At 44.6% G+C, this 22,862-nt stretch overlaps 1 protein-coding gene across 2 annotated transcripts in view; it reads right to left on the minus strand.

The window, feature by feature from the left end:
• The window catches only part of FCHO2 (FCH and mu domain containing endocytic adaptor 2), a 119,842-nt gene extending 119,713 nt beyond the window's left edge, over positions 1-129 (minus strand). For both annotated transcript variants that reach the window (XR_015552045.1, XM_087430200.1), the window contains exon 1: positions 49-129. Coding sequence is in view for 1 of the 2 variants with exons in the window: in XM_087430200.1 (XP_087286326.1) it covers positions 49-81 (33 nt within the window). In the remaining variant the exon portion in view is untranslated. The remainder of the gene's footprint in view (positions 1-48) is intronic.
• Positions 130-22,862: the final 22,733 nt, after the last annotated feature.

Consider the following 22,862-nt stretch of genomic DNA (forward strand, 5'->3'; position numbering starts at 1 on the left):
GCCGAGGGCAGCGCAGGACCCGCGCCGGCGCCCCCGCCCTCCGCTTACCCAGAAACTCTCGACGAAATGCGCCATGACCATCGCGCCGCCGCCGCTCGCCGGGTTCCGCGCCGCCCGCCGCCGCCGTGTAAACACGGGCCCGGCCCCCGCCCCGCGCCCCGCCGCGCCGCCGCCGCCGCCGCCGCCGCCGCCGCCGCCGCCCGGAGACCGGCCCGCACCCTCCAGCGCGCATGCGCCACCTAGCGGCCGCGGGGCTCCGGGAGCGGCGCCCGACCGCGCATGCGCCGCGGGCCCCTCCCCGGCGCCGACGCTTCCTCCGTCGCGGGCGCGGGCGCGGGGCGTTCTGTCGGGAGTGCGGCCGCGCGTCCCTGAGGAGGCGCGGGGACTGCCCGCACCGCGCAGCGCGCGCCCGCGCCCCGCTGCCCGGGGCGGGCGGGGAGAGGGCCGGCCCGCAGGGGGGCCGGGAGCCTGTTCGCTGCCGCCTCTCGGGGATCCGAGGGACCCAGGCCGGGCCAGCTGGCCTCGAGCCACCGGAGGGGACGCCGAGGCCGTGGTCCACAGTGTGCGCTTCCTCGACGGGGACTGGACCAAGGCGGCTTCCCGCGGCGGGAAGGGCGGGCACGCCCAGGCCCCCGCGGCCGGCACAGGGCAGCCTGACAGCCGCAGGGACCGACCGAAACCCCCCCGACCCCTGAGCTGCCCCGGCCCGGCCGTGTGACCACAAAGTCTCTTCCAGGACTTGTTCACATACGTCCGTGGTTCTCTTAGCAACTCGTACATTTTGGAAAAAGAAACAAGTTTAAACACGCCTCGTCATAACAGAAACTAAATCCCTTCCCACGCCTAGCTTTCCAAAGGTTAAGGGAAAAAATTACACCCTTAAAGAGAGGTCTCACGTTCACGGTCACTGGGTCAGCAAGGCCCAAAACCTGCAGTTCTTGAAGCCAAGCCCCCAAATAGATTTAGTGTCACGTTTTTTTTGGTTTTTTTTGGTGAGGAAGACCAGCCCTGAGCTAAGATCTGCCAATCCCCCTCTTTTTGCTGAGGAAAAGTGGCCCTGGGCTAATATCTGTGCCCATCTTCCTCCACTTCATATGGGACACCGCCACAGCACGACCAGGATATGAACCCGCAAACCTCAGGCCGCGGCAGCGGAGCACACGCACTTAACTGCTTGTGCCACCAGACCGGCCCCTAGTGTTGCTTTAACTACACGTACACATCACACTCCTCCCATGTTGTGACTTCCAACATAAAGCACAACACTGCTTCTTCATGGGAAATTATCCTCATCCTAGAAGTAATGTGCCTTTCACATGGGTGAAACTGTAAAATGTTGATTTGGGAATGATCGGACAACGGGATTGTGAATACATCTTCTGAAGGGTATCTTTTAGAAATATGTAGGATGTAATGATAAGACATCTAGGATTTGCTTTAAAATAATTTATTGAGGGAGGGGGATGAGTAGAGGTACAGACGAGACCGTACTGACGGTAGGTTGATCATTGTTGGCGCTAGGTAATGGAAACGTGGTGGTTCTCTATACTATCCTCTTTTTGTATACGTTTGCTCTTTCCTTTCTTTAAAAAGTCTTCCTAACAGTCATGTACACCTAGTTTTGGAGAAAGTCAGACTTAGAAATTTGCTACAATTCTCTAAGCCATTAGTCTAGTGCTAGCTTTCCTGATGCTGAAGAAATTCTAAAAAAATACAGTCATCTCGATCACCCTGCAAATGAGCTTGGCATTAAATGCCCAGTATCACTAGGCACTACCTGCTCAGCCCTGGGCAGGAGAGGCCCGTATCCTGGACGCCATGCTTTGAAGGACCTTACATACCACAAACACATTAATTTGTTAACAAACACATGGGTGCCTCTACCACTCCTGATCTGATGCTGAACACTGGACCATAGCCATAAATACTATCTCCCTTGACCAACACTATTCAGGCCCCTGGGAAACACTTCATATCTCTTGCTCTTTATCTTCAAAACAAACGGTGGAACTCCAAATGTAGTGAAGATCTGTGGGTGGTACAGCTGCCCTTGTCAGAGATAGACTGCCTTGGAGTTCCAGCAGAATTTGAGCAGCAAAGTGCTTAGGTAAGAGAGAAATACAGGTAAGTTAACTTGTCATCCTTCCTCTCAGCTTGAATGCAGTAGCTTCTTGCATAACGAAGTGTGGGTTTGTATAACAGAGTGGTGTCAGGCCCAGATTTTCCTTGTCTTCCTGTTTCAGTCTGTGGTTCTGACACTGACCACTGAGCATAGTATTCAAATAGTTGCACGTGGTACACTGGCCTCTTTTTGTACTCTTATTGCCTGTGGTCTCATAAATAGTAGAGGCAAGCCTGCTGTGAAGATAAATATTCTGTGTGTTCCAGGTATTTACAAGGTTCATTAGGGTCAAAACACCATATGCTGTAATTGCCTGGTATTTAAATTGTGGGACTTTATAGTAAATAGTGATTAAGGTAACTAAATTTCAGACAAGATGGTGTAGTAGGAAAAGAATGTGGGTGGTATCAGTCTCCTTCTGTCCTCTCACGTACGGTTTCCAGGGATGCATGTGCACTCTGGCAGAGCGGAGATAAGGCCCCGAGCAGGTCGCTCCCTCATATGCCTTAAAGTACTTGTGCCCCACACACTTAGCCCTTGCTTATCCGAACACATTCTGAAATTATGAAAAACTGACATAGATAACAACAGTGTTCCACCACTGCCTGTAATACCTGGCACTTAATAGTCACTTGGTAAATGTTCAGTGAAAGAATGGAGGAATGATTGAGCCCATCACAAAAATGCCAGGGTGATTGAGACTCTTGCTATGCAATAACTCCACTTTCTTTTACTCATGCTCTTCATTGGTGCTAGATCTTAGAGCTTATAAACTGTCATCATTTAAGTTCTACTTGATTTAATTTTCTCACATTACTTTTTAAACATTTTCAAAAGAATTCTTTTGGGCTTGAGTATACTTCTTAAAGGATAAGCTACTTTTTGTAATAAAAATTAAATTAAATTAAAATAATAAGATTTAAGATTGGCTCTCACAGGAGATCTATTGGGGAGGGGCCCATAAATAATTTGGCCTTCATTTTTGGATGCCTCCACCACCAGATTCATCTTCCTCTTTAGGATCTCTCTCTATTTATACCCACCATCAACATGTTGGTTTCCAGGGGATGCTGTTGGGTCCCCATTAACTCTGGCCCAAGCAGGCACGTTATAGCCCAAAGCATACCTGGACTGCTAAAACATAATTTGATAAGTGGTAGCAAATAAGAGAGGAAATTCACACAGAATAACCTAAGTCTAAATTCTCTGGTTTACAAAATATGGCTTGTTTCCAAGATTTGCAGGCAAGGCACCCAGAGAACTTCCCCCTTTTCATTCCGTAGTTTGATCTCCTGTTTCCAAGCCTGGGTTCACAGCTCACAGCGCATTAGTCAACGTTTAGTGACAAAGGCCATTTCCTCATTACTTCATTTAACACTAGTTCTATTCCAAAAGAGTTGGCTATAAAGTGAAGCACATTTTCTCGTTTATTTTCAATATAATTTTGCAAATATACTTCCACTTGTTTCCAGGATGAGAGCGGCAGAGGAGAAGCTCCTGTAAACCTCTCCTGTTTCCTGCTAATTTCTTCAAGGGGCAGCGTCCTGTGTCGGAGGCAGTGCTCCTTCTCTGTACGTATCTTACACTGGACCATAAGAAGGGGCAAAAGAGCTAAGCTCTATTCAAAGGCAGAAGAGAAACAGGCAGATCCCTGGAGTCGACTGTTCTATTATTTTTCCCTACTCAATAGCAGCATATTAAAAGCAAAAGCTTCAAGCATAACAGAAAGAAAAGCAAAGGCTTAGCAGATGGTATCCAGGCAGAGGGCCAGGAGGTAGAAACATGTTAATCAAACTGCAGAATGGAGCTCCATATCGCCCCCACACACTCCCAGTTCAGATGAAGGGGCACCCCTTCATTCTCTCCTGAGGGCACCTGGGACTGACTGCCTGCTCCTTGACATGGCATCCTCGCTTCCTCCAGAATGAGATGTGCTCACCCAGGGACTCACACACCTTGCTGTCTGTGAAAGAGGCAGAGAAACACCCGGTGGGTTGTTCAGGGGTTTACAGTGCTAGTGACCACAGGGAACCCAACAGGGGGTTCAGAAATAAGAAAAGAGAAATCCCTACATTACAGAAAGGCATAAAGGTAATGATAATTTAAAAACATACAAAAATGTTGGACACTAATGTTAAGTGGAAAGGCAGAAGATGACATGGAAAATACATTAAAATTACAAATATGTAAAAATATGCATGTAAATGGACAAAAATCAAAAGAAAACATGGGAAAATGTATATGCGTTAGGGTGGTGAGATTATGACAAGTGTTAAACATTTAAAACTTATTTTAATGTAATAACATTGTACGATTTAAGCAATCACTGCTCCTTGTTTTTGTTTGAATATAAATGTAACTGAGCCAAATCTTCCTTCAGCTTTCACTCTCTCTCTCCTCCTCCATTTATTCAGGCAATAGACAATCATTGAGCACTTGATACAAGGAAAAGCCTGTCTCTGCACTTAAGAAATTCACAATCTAATGCAGACTCGTGATGAAGAGGACAATAGAGATGATGACAATTACAAAATAATGTGCCTAGAAGAGCACCTGGCATAGACTTGGTGACCAATAAACATTAAATGAAAAAATAAGTGAATCACTGTTCTGAAGGATAACCTCAAAGAAATTCAGTTTGTGCTTTTTCTTTTCATTCTTTCTTTCTTTTTTTTTTATTTACAAGGAAAGTGACAGGAAATTGCCCTGGGTTCACTGGGGGCATCCTCCACTAGCACAGTGGTCTAGGGGTCCACGGCAACTTCTGAAACTCAGTGTTTCTAGGGCCAGCTCACTCCCAGGAGGAGGCTATGTGTGGGCCCTGGAAGAACAGAGCACTAGGAACTGTAACCACAGGAGCCCAAGTGAAGAGGCACCCTTGGCCGAGCTAAGAATGGGGGAGAGGGCTTGGTCTCCCTTGAAGACTCATTGAAGCCTGGTCAGGGATCTGAGTCCCCAGAGGACCAGCACCTTCTGCACTCTGTGTGGCGCCAGATTTCAGCAGTAACACAGTGTGCCAGGAAGAAGCATAGTCCCTGAGTTTCTTGGACAACTGAAGGGAAGAAGGGAGCCCCATTATCCATTTACGTACAAACGTTTGTTGACCACCTGTGTTAAGCTGGGCCCTCTTACAAACACGGGACACAGGAGTGAGCGAGACAAGGAACTTTGCTGCGTTCACGGCACTTGGTGTGGGAAGACAGACGAGAAGGATGCAAATCCATGAGAGCCTTCTGGATAGTGAGACATGCTATGAAGTATAACTGGGATGGTTGTACTGGGGAGAGTGGGCTTCTTCTTTACCCAGAGTGGTCATAAAGCCCTCTCTGAGGAAGTGACATTTGGGCAGAGGCCTGAATGAACCGAAAGAAGCAGCCAGGCAAACATCTGCAGAGAGGTCCATGTTGAAGGGTCAACCAGTACAAAAAGGCCCCGAGGTAGCAATGAGCTTGGTTTTCCAAATAAACGGAAAGGCGGCCAGCGTAGCTGCAGTGCAGGGACAAATAAGAGAAGATCAGAGATGAGGCCCGAGAAGGAGGCAGAGTCGAGTCAAGGGGAGAGGCTGGCTTGTACTCTAAGGGGCAGAGGAAGACAATGGACGTTGCGAAGCAGCAGAGAGATGATCTGATTTATGTTTAAAATGATCACATTGACTGCTCTGTGCAAAGGGAATGGAGGGAGGACAGTAATTGGGGGACCACTGAAGAGACAGATAGTTCTGGCAAGAGAATGGTGGCAGGGACCAGGTGACAACAGTGGAAGTGGTAAAAAGTGATCAGGCTCATGATCTATTTTGAATATAAAGCTGACAGAATTCGCTATTGGATGGGGCGTGGGGTGTGAAGGGAAGAAAGAAATCAAGGACGATCCTAGGAGTTGTGTGTGATGTGTGTGTATCATGGTGCCACAGAGATAGAAAAGATGAGGAGAGCATCTGTTTGGAGAAAGGGGGGAGTCAAGGGTTCTGTTCTGCACCTGTGAGGTTTGAGGTGCTATGGAACATCCAAGTGGAAATGTCCATCCGGCAGTTGGCTATATGATTTTGGAGCTCAGGACAGAGGTTGGATTGAAGACATAAATTGAGGGTCACCAACACATATCGATGAGACTTGATGAGACCACATGGAGAGAGAGAGAGAGACTGTTGAGCTGAACAAAAAGCTCTGGGGCACTTCTACACGTGCAGGTCAGGAGAGACGGATGAGCCAGCCATGGAGATTAATGAAGAGCAGCAAAGCGGAACAAACACCAGGAAAGGAGGATGATGTTGAAGTCAAGAGAGTATTCTGAGAACTCGTCAATGGATGACAAATACGGAGAAATGACCACTGGATTTAGCAGGATGGAGGGAGCCTTGGCAAGTGTTGATTCTCTGAAGTGGTGGAGATATAAAGCTGATTGGAGTGGGTTGACGAGAGAAGGGGCAGTCGATACGGCAAGAGTAGATGACCCGTTCAAGAGGCTCTGCTGTGAAAGGAGCAGTGATGTAGGCAGATGTCAGAGGGAACAAGGAATGAAAGGGGAGGGGCGTTAAGATGGGCAGTAATAGGTCGTGCTGGGTGCCGGAGGGGGTGAGCCAAAGAGAAATGGGGCGAGGATAATCATAGAAATGCAGTCCTTGAATAGAAGAAAGGACATGGGGTCCAGAGTGAAATCAGAGCTTCAAGAGTGTTTCTAGATTTCCTGCTGCTAAGTAGAATAGGATCTTGACCAGTTAATTGGAAAAAATCACTATAACTGCATGTGTAATTTTAGTTCTGCATGGCAAAAGCACCTTTCATGTATTATCTCACTGAATCTTCACATCAGCCCTACGAGGTCACTACTGTTATTATCTCAGTTGTACAGATGAGAAAATACGCTCCAGGAGATTAAGTAAGGTGCCAAGTTCACACAACTAGTAAGTGGTTAACTTGTGGTAAACTTATTAACAGTGGTAAACTACTGTTAAGAGAGGCACGAGGGCCGGCCCCGTGGCTTAGCAGTTGAGTGCGTGCGCTCCACTACTGGCGACCCGGGTTCGGACCCCGGGCGTGCACCAACGCACCATTTCTCCCGCCATGCTGAGGCCGTGTCCCACATACAGCAACTAGAAGGATGTGCAGCTATGACATACAACTATCTACTGGGGCTTTGGGGGAAAAAAATAAATAAAATTATTAAAAAAATAAATAAAAAAAAAAGAGAGGCGCGAACTAAGTGTTATGAAGGAAGAGAAGTGAGGCCTCCGGCAACAGAGCAGGTCCACAGAAGGTGAGTAGTCCAGGGTGAAGGCTCAACTCGTCCCCCAGGGCTCTTATTTAGGTCTGTTTTTTTTTAACTCATGGTCTGGTGTCCATTCGTTGCCACATTCTTTCCATGAAGTCCCTTCCTTGGTTACTGTCTCTCTAAGCCAGCTGCTCTAAGTGGATATGAATGCTAACTAATAAGGACCCCGTAAAAATTTCAAACACGTTTATTTACGTTACTGTTTAAAAAAGTCTTTTCTCTCCTCGCTGTCAGTTCTGAAACATGCAAGAAATACACTTGCCCCAAAACTCAGATTCTAATCAAAATCTAGGGCTGTTCCACCCTAAACAGGACATCTGGTCATTGTATTAAAAACCAGTCCCTTTTTACAAGCAGAAGGAAACAGACAATCAGGTCAGCCTGTGGACATGACTGCAGTGTTCTCTATAGAATCCTTAAGAAAGACCACTGAACTTCTGACGGTTGTGTGTGGGGAGACAACTGGCTTCATCCAGGAGATGAAGTAAAATTTTGTTTCTGCCTTAGACTCCACCAGAGAAGCCTGCCCTGATACACTTTTTTTTACAGTGTTTCAAGAACAAACTGTCACCAGTTAGTTTTTTCATTTAGGTCCAGAACATGTATTTTTTTCTTCCCACTTCCCACATGCCAGCTAAAACCACTTCTTTCCTTTATTTAAAGCTATCTTCAAATCTATCTCTTCCTAAAAAAGAAAGTTGCTAAACCATTGCCTTCTGTGCAATCCCATGTAGGTTCCTTTTTTCCTCCATATTCACTGATACATACTTCAGATTAAATAATTTGTATCTTGTCACAAAAAAGTTATACACTGTTCTTTGTAGCATCTTTCCTGTTTTTCTTTTTTGCAGGTGTTGTGTGTTTGTGTTGGTGGTTGTGGGGGAATCATCCTCCTTTCTTCACGCTTGAAACATATCATCTCCTACTTTTCAGTTTTTCCGGGGGGCTCAGTTTAGCCTATGGGTATATATCTCCATTCGCTGTTCAACAACTGTGTGTTGTGTATTGTGTGTTGGCACTGTTTTAGATGTGTGATATACAACAGTAAAGAAAACAGGAAAATCCTGCCTTCAGAAATCTTACAACCCAGTAGGAAACTTTTTTTTGTTGTTGGTTCCGTGGAGTAGATTCCAACTCCTAGTGCCCCTGTCACAGCAGAGCAGACTCCTGCCCAGTCTCTCTGCACCATCCTCTCACCTTCCAGCACTCTATCAGACAATGCTCCGCTGCTATTCACGGGGTTTTCATGGCCAATTTTTTTGGAAGTGGGTGGCCAGGTCCTTCTTCCTGGTCTGTCTAGTCTGGTAGCTCCGCTGACACCTGTCCCCCATGGGTGACCCTGCTGGTATTGGAAATCCTGGTGGCATAGCTTTCAGCCTCACAGCAGCACGCAGCTGTCACAGTGTGACAACCAACAGACAGGTGGTGTGGATCCCTGACCGGGAAACGAACGTGGGCCTGGCACTGAGAGCACAGGTGGATCTATAATCTGATACATGTCAGTAGATGGGTATTATAGTGATAGGTGTTGTGTTAAATAAATAAAGCAGGGCCAGGGCAGGATACAATGTATTTAAAAGTAGCAGATGAGAGACTATATAGAATATGGCTCTGGGGTTAACCTGGCTCTGACACTCAGGAGCTCTATGACCTTGGGGAAGCTCCTTGAACATTTGTGTGCCTCACTTTTTACATCTGTAAAGTGGAGATAACAATAGCACCTGCCTCAAAGGGTGGTTGTGAGCATTAAATGATTTAAAATATGGAAAGCACTTAGAATAGTGCCTGGCATAGAGTCAAGTCAATGAACGTAAGCTATGGCCATTATTAAAAGGAACAGAGAGTGATGGAGGGGTGCTGTTTCAGAGAGGATGTTCCAAGAGGGCCTATCCGAGTTGGCGAAGGAAGTCAAGGAGAGAACCTGTGGTGTCTGGAGGAAGAGCCTACCAGGCAGAAGGAGAAGCAAGTGCCAAGAACAACAGCAAGGCTGGTATGGCTCGAGCAGAAGTAATGGGTAGGAGTGGCAGGAAATGAGGTCACCCTCGGGGCAGATCCGATGAGGCCTCGTCGGCTGTAGAGGAACTTCAGGTGTTGCTCTGCGAGTGGTGAGAAGCCATCCGAGGAGGATGTCACGACCTAAGGGTTAGAAAGACCATCCTAGCTGCTATGTGGAGAACGAATGACAGAGGGGCAAGACAGCTTGCTGTTAAGCATTTACCAGCACCCCGCTGCTCGGTAGTCAAGACACATTGATAAGTAGGGCAAAGCAAGGTGTAAACAGAATGTACGGTACATTTCCATTTGCATAAAAAGAAGAAAACTATAAATATGTGTGTGTGTTTGTGTATGTACACAAGAACATTTTACATAAATACCTAAACATTTTATACATATGTACACACATCTATGTTATATTATATATTATAATATATATGTCCTGGTAACCGGCTGCCTTTGCCCTTGATCTTAGCCAGAAGGCCCAGCGGGCTTGTGACTGCCCTGGAAGTGGAGACCAGGTGACAGGAATAGGTAACACCAATGGCTTTGGCACCTTTTGAATTCTGCTCCATGTGAACATACTACCTGTTCAAAAATCCATAAATAAACTTAAACTTTAAAGGGAAAGAAATGAATCAGAATCATCTTACTCAGATGTTAAAAAATGGCGGTGGAGGTGGCGTTGGGCACAGAGTGGTGACCAGAGGTGCTGAAACGGGCTGGATTTGTGGTGGGAACATACTGTCAGCACTGGAGGGCCGGCAGATGTCTGCCAAAACTAAATTAAATAAAACGTCTTCCTGTTGCCTCTTTTACTTCAGCGGCTGTTTGACAAGTGTCAGTTTTGTACAATTATTGTCTCACACTTTCTTTCCTTGATTTTACAGGATTGTTCTCCTGTCTCCTAGCAGTAAACATCCCGTGGAGAAGTCCGAAGCTAGCCTGAATGGTTTGTCCTTTTTTACGTCATTTTTTCAACCTGCCTGTCCAAAAGGTTATTCGTTTTTCTTAGAAGTCAAATAAATTTATTACAATATATCTTGTTACAGATGTTCCACATCCATTTTTCTGTGACTGTTAGGATGGGCTAAGCTATTAGGATAGATCTCAAATGAAAGGGTCCTAACAAGGTAGAGGTTGATTTCTCCCCAGGAGAACAGGTGTTCCAGGTGTGAGGACCCCTCTTCTCCACACAGCCATCCCCATCCAGGAACTCGAGCCACACGCTCCGCTCTTTGGAAGAAGGAGAGAACAGATTGTGGTATCTGGCCAACAGATTTTGCCAACGATGTGTTGTGTCTCTTCAATCAGTTGGTGTTGAGTCTTTTATTTCTGGAATATCTTTTGAATGATATCGTAAATATTTCTTAAATGTTCACTTGAATGATATCTTAAATATCTCATTTCAGTGTTTAGACTGAAAGATACCAATTGTGCCTAGATTTTCCTTCCCTTGTCTTCCAAAGTTATCATTTTTCTCTCTGATCCTTTTTAACTTTTTAAGGTTTTCGTTGTGTTCTGCATTCTTTCCAAGTCCTCTGTGTCCCCACCTCACTGTGTCTTCAACGCCTCTTCCTTTGTGCTGCTTCTACTGTCATGTTCACATCTGCAAGCTGTATTCTTTTTCCCTTCTCCCTGGGCCCTGCTGTCTCAGGTCTCATCAGCGGGAAGAAAAACGTGTCTTCATGTTTTTATCTTGTCTTCCCTGAACACTTATATTTCTGCTTTGTGCTCATGTTTTATACAGATGAATTTTATAGAGATAAATTTTTAAAACTTAATTCATGACGATTTGTTTAGTCTCAATTTTTATCTGCTCCATGGTAAGAATTCTTCATCTGGCATTTATTTCGCCTGGTTTTTAACTCCACATTCTTTCTTGTCTCCTTTTATAGTTCCTGTGGGAGCTCTTTTATTTTTTTCTTTTAGTTTACTTATTCAGCTTTAAATAAGGTGAGTTTCCCTCTCATCCAGACCAGCTGTTTACTGGAGCTTGTGTGAGAGAGGCCCGGTCTGTGTGCACAGTCAGCAGAAACTCGCCTTGTCACACAGGGTGCGTGAGTCAGTTCCTCCAGGGCTGCTTCTCCGTCAAAAGGATGTCACAGCACAGGCCTTCTCTCCCTGCTCCCTCGACCTCAGACTGCTTCCTGAAAAATATGATTAGTCCATGATATTTCTTGCTCAAATCTACTTCCTCAGCACCACACTGAGTCCAGAGAAGTTCCCACCACCAGAACATCATGCCATTGTTGCAAAAGACAGAGTATTGATTTTCATCTTAAGCCTCACACTTTACTTTGGGGTCTTGGGTTCTGCTGGCTTTTTCTCAGATCTGCAGCACTGGGCTCCACATTATCTGCACCTCTGTTTGACCCTGGCCACTTTTGGTAGTCCTTCCTATTTGAGCTTCAGATGCCTTCCCGTTTCTTCAGATATGGAGTTGGCATTACTATTTCTGATTTTTCTTGTTGCTTATGGGTGGTTTCTGAAACAAGAGGTAGGAAAGATCTAACTTTTTTGGTCATGTTAATACTGGGATCCCTGCAGAAGATAATTGTGCATTAATTCTGCCTGGCATTTAATAGGTCCCTTCAGTCCACATCCCTCTTTAGTTCTGGGAAATGTTCTTCTCTTATTTTTTTGATAATTTCCACCCCTTTATTCTCACAGTCATACACCTATACTTTTAGTTATATCCATCCTCCTGTCTCTTTAACATTACTTTTCTTTCTTTTTTTTTTCTTTCTCTCTCTCTCTCCCTCCCTTTCTTGTTTTCTTTCTTCCTTTTTTTTTTTTTGGCAAAGAATCTCTTAACTCAATTTTCCAACTCATTAATTGCATATTCAGCTCAACTATTAGGTTTAGCAATCATATTTTTAAATTTCCATCAATTCTGGTTGTGTTTCATGGCAGCTGTCTCTTTTTGGGATATGATATGCTTTCAAGCAACTCTGAGGATATTAACTATATCCTTTTCCATTACTATATTTTTAGCATAGACTAGTTCTGTTTGTTGAATTTGGTATTCTCTCCATGCTCTTGGTTTCCCCAAAATGTTTGTTGATTCTTAGTTTCCTCTTCCTGTTTGTAGGTGCAGGTCTAGACCGAACTTTCTTCAAGGTTGGAATGCATTTCCTCACTGCAGATGAGGATGCCTGTTTCCCTGGCAGAGAAGCGTGTTGTCGTGGCTGGAATCTGCCTCGTGGGATTGTGGAAGGAGAGGCCGACTCTCTGTAGGTAACTTCTCTCTTGGCGCATTTCCCTGACCCTGCGGGCATTGTCCTGCTCTAATCCTCCCGTACTCTGGAGCAGTGGTGTGCTGGTAAATGTTTAACAGCCAGCGCTCGGGTGGAGGGAGGAGGCCTTGACTTGCAGCATTTGCTGATTTCCGTGAAATAAATTCTCCTACCCTGGCCAATTGCAAGCTCACGACGTACCATCACTGGATGGGGTTTGGAAGAGCTGTGAACAGAGACCCCCAAGGGCCTGGCTTCAGCACACCACTGCTCTGGGGCTGCTGTGACCAATCACTGCTTCAGAAAACTGCATCCGTGGTCTCATCGGAGCCCGAACAACGCAGCCAGCTGCTGCAGGATCTACTCTAGGGGCCGACACGTTGGGGGCGCTTAGGGGTATGGCTCTTGAGTGTCCTGTTCCCTGTAAGGGTTTTAGGGTCTTCTGCTCTGCTAGATTTTTCTGTCAATTGATTCCCATTTCTTTTCAAAAATTGTTTACTATATTAGTCTACCGGAAGCACCTTTCTGATTTTTCTGTCCTGCATTAAATTTATTTTTCTATTTTTTTGCAATTTCAGTGGGATTTGGAGGGGAGGCAAAGCAGAAATCCTTCTCCTATTTCATGCCTTAACTTGTTTTCATTAGAAGTCACTTCCTCTTATATCTCAAAGGCTGATTCTCTTCCTAAGACCTGTGGTTTTCCTGTAACCTTGTTGCCCTGAGTGATGGTTTGACTAACCAGGGCCACTGGCTGCTGAGAAGGTTCTGAGGAAACTTGGGCAACTGATTGAAGCTGTCGGCCTCTCCCTTCCCCCAGCCTCCAACTAGGGAGCCCATCACTCTGTTCATGGAGGTGGTTCACACCACCTGCAGCCCAGCAGGTGCCCCGCCTCCAGGTGAAGAACAGCTAGTGGCATGGGGTAACAGGTGTCTTCCCAAGAGCAGGTATCTTCTCTCCAGAAGCAGAAGGATCCAGGTGAGCATTTTCCAGTCTCGCAGGCCAAATGACAGGGTTGGCTGGATTTCTTCAGAAGGAAGGTGAAGGTGGCCAGGCCCACATCTCCTCCACGTGACTCTTTGGATAATGCTACTTGGACCCCAACACTTGGAAGGCCTTCTCTGGCCAGGAGCAACTTGTCCTTCACCTGGAAACGTGGGAAGGTGGGCACAGAGCAGAGTGAGTCTGTCCCTGGGGTAGAACCCTCTTCAGGTGGACTGTGTGGCAAGCGCTCTTCTAAGACTTGACGTAAGTTAACTCATCTCATCTTCACGACAATCTTCTCAAGTAGAGAAGACGAAGAAACTGAGGCACAGAAAGGTCACACAGTCAGTAAATGGTTGAGGCAGGATCTGAATCCAAGAAGTCTTGGGCCAGTTGTGACGGGTCAGTAGTGGTGGTGGCTCCCAGGTAGGTGTGTGGGTAGGTATGCAGTGGCTTCCTCTCTGCTGGAAAACTCCTAAAGCACTGTGAAACTACCCAGGCCCTTCCCAGGTGTGCAGGGTCGTCTGTGGGCTCAGCCGACTATGCCCCAGGTCACATTAAAGAGGCAGGTTTACAGCAAGCCTAGCTCCTTGTGACAGAATATATTTTCCAAAAATGGGCAAAACAGTATCTCCCATCCCACATGTTCTTCTTATAATGTGACTTTGACACTCTTGCCAAGGAGAGGTGGGCTCTGTGCTGCCTCCCCTTGAGTCTGGGCAGGATTGTGACTACAGTGAACATAATGTCATGTGACTTTGGATGCTAGATCATAAAAAGCAGTGCAACATTCATCTGGTTCTCTTGGGACACTGAGTCTTGAAACCCGACCATCACGCTGTGAAGAAGCCCACAGTCCATGGAGAGGCCCAAATGGCCAGGAGCTGAGGCCCAAGGAACACATTACCCCTGAGCTCCCAGCCAACAGCAGAAGCAACTTGCCAGTCCTATGGATGACACATCTTGAAAGTGGATCCTCCAATCTCCAGGCAAGCCACCCCAGCCAGTGAAATGTGGAGCAGACCTGTGCTTCCCCACTAAGCCCCATGCAAATTGCAGGTTCAGGAGCAAAATAAAGGATTGGTGTTGTTTTAAGCCATAGGTTTTAGAGTGGTTTGTGGTGCAGTGATAGACACACTCCTGGATATTACCCCCTCGTCTCCATAAAAGGCAAGGCTTCAGTCTCATAGGGGGACTTGCTCTGAGGGCTCTGGTAATGATCAAATTCCAGCCCCACCCCCCGGACCACCACTTCTGCCAAATTGTTGAATTGCTTCAGGAGAGGAAGACTATAAAGAGTATATTTACGATCTTCCCCTGATTTCATTTTTACTTTTAAATCTTTCATCTCTTTAGAACATATTTTAGTTGAAGGCATGATAGAGGGATCTAACTTAATTTCCTTCAAGTTATCACACAGCTGTTTATTACATCTTCCATCATTTGTTGTTGATTTATCATAATTGGGATCCGAAGACCATCTTATCAAGGGAGAGGTGAGCCAGAGGTAAACCTGCTGCCAAAAAGGGGCAGCAGGGAGACGTGTGGGTCTTGACCTTCACAGGGAGGGAGAGGGCAAATCTCCAGAAAAATTCACAACCACAAGCTGCACTTACATGAATGTGTAGCCTGAATTCACGCTACCTTAAAAAAGAAACCCTCAAGAAGAGAACTTGTTTCACTGGCCCTGGGGTGACTTACATGCCAAAGAAGTAGCAGAGGCAAGCAAACATCCTCTCTGGAGGACAGTAACTTCAACCCACGCCTCAAGAATTCCCACAATAAAATTCTAAGGAATATGAGACCAAAGTTAAAAATCACAAACACAAGGAAACCAGGCACCGTGAGTGCAAGAGGTACCAGAGACCAGAGTCAGACACACAACAAATGCAGATGTTGAAATGATCAGACACCGTGTGAATGGCTATGCTGAATATGTTTGTTTGTTTGTTTTTGCTGAGGAAGATTCACCCTGAGCTGACATCTGTGCCAATCTTCCTCTTGTATGTGAGCCGCTGCCACAGCACGGCCACTGACAGACGAGTGGTGTAGGTCTGTGCCTGGGAACCAAACCTGGGCTGCCGAAGCACAGCACACCAGGCTTAACCACTAGGACCTTAACCAGGGCTGGCCCTGAATATGTTCAAGGAGGAAAAAAAGAGGGTCAGCCGGGTGGTGTAGTGGTTAAGTTTGCGTGCTCTGCTTTGGCGGCCTAGGGTTCATGGGTTTGGATTCCAGGCGTGGACCTACACACCACTCATCAAGCCATGTTGTAGCGTTGTCCCACATACAAAATAGAGGAAGATTGGCACAGATGTTAGCTCAGCAACAATCTTCCTCACCAAAAGAAAAAAAAGAGAGGTTGAAAATAATAAGCAAGGGATTAGAGACTATGTAAAATGACCAGATCTGACAAAGAATCAACTAGAACTTTTAGTTCAATATAATAATTAAAACTTAAAACTCAATGGAAGGATTAAATGGCAGATTAGTCAGAATGAAAGACAGAATTAGTGAGTTGGAAGATAGTGAGAAAGAAAGTATCTCTGAAGAGAGTGAGAAAGAGATACAAATAGTAAAAGAATATTAAAAGACATAGGCAACAGACTGAATTCTAGCAAACATTTAATGTTAGTTTCAGAAGTAGATAAGAGATTTAAAAAAAAAAAAGATTCAGGGGCCAGCCCCGTGGCTTGGTGGTTGAGTGCACGCACTCCGCCCACTGGCGGCCCGGGTTCGGATCCCGGGCGCGCACCAACGCACCACTTCTCTGGCCATGCTGAGGCCGAGTCCCACACACAGCAACTAGAAGGGTGTGCAACTATGACATGCAACTATCTACTGGGGCTTTGGGGAAAAAAAAAAAGGAGGAGGATTGGCAATAGATGTTAGCTCAGAGCCAGTCTTCCTCAGCAAAAAGAAGAGGATTAGCATGGATGATAGCTCAGGGCTGATCTTCCTCACACACACACAAAAAAGATTCATTATTTTAAAAGAGAATGGATAGGGGCTGGCCTGGTGGCACAGCGGTTAAGTGCGCGCGCTCTGCTTCTGCGGCCCGGGGTTTGCAGGTGTGGATCCCAGGCGCGCACCGACACACCGCTTGTCAAACCACGCTGTGGTGTCATCCCATATAAAGTAGAGCAAGATGGGCATGGATGTTAGCCCAGGGCCAATCGTCCTCAGCAAAAAAGAGGAGGATTGGCATCAGATGTTAGCTCAGGGCTTATCTTCCTCACAAAAAAATAAATAAATAAATAAAAAAGAAGAGAATGGATAAAAATTATTAATGGACATTAATCTTCAGACCTAGCAAGTCTAATGTATCCCAAATAAGATAAATTTAAAATATTTCCACACTCAGATTCATCATGGTGAAATATGTACCAAAGACAATAAAAGATCTTAAAAACAAAGAGAAAGGTAGACAACCTACCCCCTTCCCCCCACCAAAAAGCAACGAAACTGAGCACTGTCTTTTCAATAGCAGCAATATAAGGCTCAAGAGAGTGGAATAATATCTTCAATGTGCTGAGAGAAAATAAACGTCAACCTAGAATTATCTACCCAGCCAAAATGTCTTTCAAGAAAGGAAAATTAAGAGACTTTTTCAGGCAAGCAAAAATAGAGTTTATTACCAACACACTCTTACAAAAGGAAACTCTAAAGTTTGTACTTTGGGTATATAAAAAAATGACTTCAGACGAAGACTGAAGATACAAAAAGAATGATAAGGAAAGATAGTAAATATATGGAGAAATCTAAACAAACGGTGAATATATAAAATAAATATAATGTATACTTTATGGAGTTAAAAAAAGAGATAGAACTAAAATATTATTCAATAGGCCCATAAGTCAGAGAGAACGGTGATCGGAGCTAAAATATTCTAGCGTCTAGGGATTGTTCCAAAAAGGGAAAAGACATTGATCAATTTTAAACATCATTGGGTGACAAGTTATATGCATGGTAAAATAGCTGAGGTCACCATAAAATAATAAAATTAAAGGATATAACTTTCAAACTAATAGAAAAAAAGGGATTAAAGGAAGAAGAAAAAAGTTGAATCCAGAAAAAGTCAAGGAGAGAGAAGAAAAGAGAGAAGAAAGAGAACACTGTGAGACAGAAAGCAGAGATAAATCCATAAATCATAGTCTTCATAATACATGTAAGTGGATTAAACTCTTCCAGTTAAAAGACAAAAACTGTCAGACTGGGTTTGAAAAGCAAATCCAATTATGCATTCAATTGCGATTTTTTAAGTAACACACGTAAAGATAAGAAAAGGTAGAAAGAAAAAAGATGGAAACTATACATCAGGCAACACAAACCAAAAGAAAGCTAGTGTAATCAGTAAATTTATTTCAATTTACTTAGTAATTTAAATGTATTACTTTATTATAATGACAAAAATTCAACTTCCTGGGAAATGACAATGACTCATAATTGATATGTATCTAACGACCCATCTTTAATGTATTTAAAGCAAATACTGACAGAACTACAAAGGGGAATAGAAAACCCACAAACATAGTGAGAGATTTGCATCCACTTCTCGCAGTAATTGAGAGCCCAAGCAGCAGGCCCCATGAACCCACCTGGAGTTTTCTTCTAAGCTTCCGAGAGTAGCAAGAGAAGCCTCAGTGGACGGCCACTGAATGCCAAAACGATTCCTTCTTGCTGCCACTGTTTAGCAGCAGTCCCACCTCCTGGTGATTATCAGGGCCAATCACGCCTACCAGTAAGACAAGTCGCTTTTTTGTCTGCTGTTCTACTGACATGAAAGTTCAAAGTGACAAGCAACTTTTAAGTTTGGTGAGACTCTTCCTGTGGTCCCTGTGGAAGCATCTCCTCTCTGGTAAATGAGATCTCTGGATCCATAGAGCCCAAATTGTGGGAACAGGAAGCATAGATTCCCTGTGGGTCCTGGGAGTGATGGTGTGTGGGGCTGCTCCCGTGGATTCTCCTCTGTCTTAGAGGCTGCTGCGTGAGGCAGTGCCCATCAGCCAAGGGCAATGCGCAGGAGAACGCTCTGTGGGCTGCTATCAGCCTACCTTTCGGCAGCTGGGGGAGGGCTGGCTGACTGGCTTTGTAAAGAGGGTCTGGATGGGTACCAACAGTGTCTACTATACTGACTGACCCCTGAAAATAGCTTTAGAAAAGCTTTGGTTCACTTCACCAGCTAAAGAACTCCAACGGGCTGAGGTACGGGCAGAGAGTCAGAGAGCATGAAACAAGTAGAGGAGGAAGGATGCTACACACATCAGCTAGCCCCCTAACCGGCTGCAGAAAAGAAGAAAGGATTGTCACAGCCCCCACGGCCTCTTCCTCGCTTTGGTATAATACATCGTCTACAGTGACCAAGATTCTTCCCCCCTCTCTCTTTCTGCTGCTGATCAGTACAGGATAAATCAGTGGTAGACACTTTTAAAATTTAGTCCTCAGGATACAAGATATCAAGGTACAGTTGACACCAGAAATAAAAAAAAAAAAAGAAATCTAATTGGATTTTTTGTTTGCTCTAGTTCTTTGAGCCCGTCTCAGAAGTGAATAAATGCCCACTGAGGTTCTGAAGCCCATGGGTGGAGGAGGGAAGGTGGGGAGGAAGGAGGCAGAAGAGAGGAGGAAAGAAAAACCTATGCTTAATATTACCAAATTTTATTCTGACACATACATAAAGCCAAAATCCCTTTGAATGCATTTATTCATATTGATATAAATGAATAAATAGTGGAAAAGGAAAGCCACTCCTTACCATAGAATGCCAACTAAAAAATGTAGAAAAACACAATTTCACAATCCATACAGTAATAATTGACTCAGACAAGAATAATCAATAAATGCTAAAACTAATGGGTGAAAGTTTAATGAGAAACAGGATATTTGCATAATTTCAAAGTGTCAGCCCACAAGATACTTATTAATTCCAAAGGGGAAAATAGTAGCTTTCTATTTGAGAAATGTGGTAGACAGCACTTTAATTAAGAGATCAAAGTTGCCATCACCAATAACAGTACAAATTGGCATAATGTGTCTCCTGATATAATAGTATTTCTGCCAAAAATGTATATGTCTGAATCCAATAGTAAGAAAACAGTAGATGAACCAAAATTGTGGGACATTCTATAAAATAATTGGTTTATCATCTTCAAAGAAGTCAACATCATGAAAGATAATGACTGAGGAATCTTACCAGATTAAAGAAAAAAACAAGCTATGCCACCTGAGTAAAATATGGGAATTTTGTTATAAGTGACATTATTGGGACTAGTAAAATCTGAAAAGAGGAAAATTAGATCCTGACTTTGATCATTTTTCTGTGGAGACTATTTTAGGACACACATGACAAATACTGAAGTGTTTATGGATAAAGGGGCATTTACAACTTATTCTCAAACGGTTCAGGGGAAAAAAAGAGTACTAGTTATCTATTTCTCTGTAACAAATTACCCCAAAACTAAGAGACTTAAAACAACAACTATACTTACCCGTTAATATTTATCCAAGTGAATCTCATGTTCACACAAAAGCCTGAATGTGAAGGTTTACAGCAGTTTTATTCATAATTTCCAAAAATTGGAAACAACCAAGATGTTCTCCCACAAGTGCAAGAATAAACAAACCGTAGTATATCCACACAGTGGAGTAGTACTTGGCAATACAAGGGAATGAGCCATCGACTCATGCAACGTGGATGAATCTTAAAAGCATTTTGCTAAGTGAAAGAAATCAGACTCAAAGGCTATATACTCTGTGATTCCATTTACATGATATCATTGAGAGGGCAAAACCACAGGGATGGAAAACAGATCAGTGACTGCCAAAGGTTGGAGGAGAGAGAGTAGTTGACTCCAAAGGAGCTGCATGGGGGAGTTTTTGGGGCGATGGAACTGTTCTGTATAGTTCTGGGATGGCAGAGAAGTCATTTGTCACATTGGCCAAAACCCACAGGACTTTCACTGTACGCAGATTTAAAAAATGAACCAGGAAGTTGGGGGAGGTGGGAATCCAAGTGTGAAAGGCAGATTGAGACAAGTGACTCTGACTGTGTTATGAGTGCGAGAGACAGCCTCACTGAAGGGGCTGCTGAGGAAAGGAGCCAACTTAAGCAACTTTGGAAAATGGCATTTTGACCGGATACTGGAGGCAAAAGACAAAAAGAACTGCAGGTAAACACTGTACTCTAGTAAATTTGCTTCTCACAGTGATGTGGTGAGTAATTCTGAAACTATTTCACATGTGTACTAGGGTTGAACAAATAAGTAAATACACTGAAGATAATTGGAGCCTGGTTTATTACTTTCAGAGAAAGAAGTTATAAATATGCAGGGCAGGGCAGGAGGGAGGACGGAAAAGATTAGATTTGGAGACATTGGTCTGGTATTTTTTATACTGACACAGAAGGCAGTATGGATATGTGGGTGTACATAGGTTAGCACACATACATTTATTTCCTTGTTCTGTCCACTGAGAGGATTTAGGAACAGCAACATCCCAGCACACAGCACCCAGGTCTTGGTTTTTAAATGCCACTCTCCAATAAAAGGAACCAGGGCTCCTTGGAGAAATAGCTGATTCTAGGGGTGGGGCAGGAAATAGATAAGAGGAGCCTGGAGCCAGAGAGTAAGGAAGGGCTCAAAGTAGAAATATGAAAGGATAGGCATGTCAGAAGTGCAGAAACCAACCCAAAACTGCTCCCAATGGTCCAAGTCGGAACAATCTGAGCAACAAAACAGCAATAGTATTAGACTATAATGCAAAGGATAAAACAAATATCCATGAGTTCACTCTGACATACACGATTAAATAAATAAATAAGGGAGAAGGGACACTTGTTCTGTATAGAGGAGTTCCCAATAATGTATGTCGATGCTCCCCCTGCCAGCAGGTGAGGTTTAATTCCCTTCTTCTTGAGTGTGGGCTGGACTCAATAACTCACTTCCAAAGAATGGAGGATGGAGAGGGAAAATAGCAACTCTGCTCCAGAGAAACCTGGCTGATATCACCTTAATAGAGTGATCCAAGTTACCATCCCGGGGATAAGTCCTGTGGATTCATGTATCCCCAGATGCGATGCCGTGAGGACACGTCACCTCCGCGGTAGTCTTCAAAAAGCCTATAACCCAGTTTAATACTGAGAAAACATCAGACAATAGGAAATTGAGGAGTGTTCTACAAAGTACCCGACCAATACTCTTCAAAACTGTCAAGGTCAGGAAAAATAAGGAAAGACTGAGAAACTGTCAAAGATTGGAGGGGACTCAGGAGACACAATGACTAAACAAGTGTGTTGCAAAAAAATAAAACAGAGATGACAGAAAGCCCCTCGTGGGTCAGATTGGGTGGTGAGGAAAGGGCCCTGTGGGGAGGTGATACTCAAACTAAAACACGGATGACGAAAGGGAGCCAGCCCCGGGAATGGAGAGGGAGAGCAGCTCAGACCGGGGCAACAGATGGCGCAGGCCGTCGTAGCTGTCTTCACCTCGTGTGTGTGAGGAACGACGAGGTGAGCGAGGCAGGAGCTTCAGGAGGAAGGTTGACGGGGAGCTGGGGGGTGCCGGAAGGGGCAGATGACACAGAAACTTGGGAAACTTCCATCTGGCCCAAAAGAACTACAGGAAGGAAACAATTTTAATCTGGTGAGTACTTCTTCAAGTGCTGGGCTAGGCTAGATACTCATTATGGGAGAGGAGGTTGGAGAATTATGTTCCGGGGACCTAGGGATCAGGGGGAACAAAAGCATCTACAAGGTAGGGACAAGGTCTCACGAAAATTTGAATGTATACAGGCTCTGTCTTTTATGTTTCCTGAGAAGAAGACAGGAGCTTTCTGAGATAACCACTAGTCTCTCTAAACTATTTAATAAAAACATGTTTACGGGGCTGGCCCAGTGGCACAATCAGTTAAGTGCGTGCACTCCACTTTGGCAGCCCAGGGTTCGCCGGTTGGGATCCCGGGCATGCAGGACGCACTGCTTGTCGAGCCATGCTGCGGTGGCGTCCCATATAAAGTAGAGGAAGTTGGGCACAGATGGTAGCCCAGGACCAATCTTCCTTGGCAAAAAAGAGCAGGATTGGCATCAGCTGTTAGCTCAGGGCTGATCTTCCTCTCACACACACAAATATATATATATTTTTACCATTCAATTAATTAATTAATAATTCAACGTTAAGTACAAAGCTACAGGAATTTAAGTTTCAGACAGAAAGTATATAAAATAGAATTTGTTGTAGGAGGTTTGTTCAAATAATAGTCA

Source organism: Ceratotherium simum, chromosome 4 (genome assembly GCF_057802395.1).
Source record: "Ceratotherium simum simum isolate JZ-2026a chromosome 4, ASM5780239v1, whole genome shotgun sequence".
Taxonomy (NCBI): Eukaryota; Metazoa; Chordata; class Mammalia; order Perissodactyla; family Rhinocerotidae; genus Ceratotherium; species Ceratotherium simum.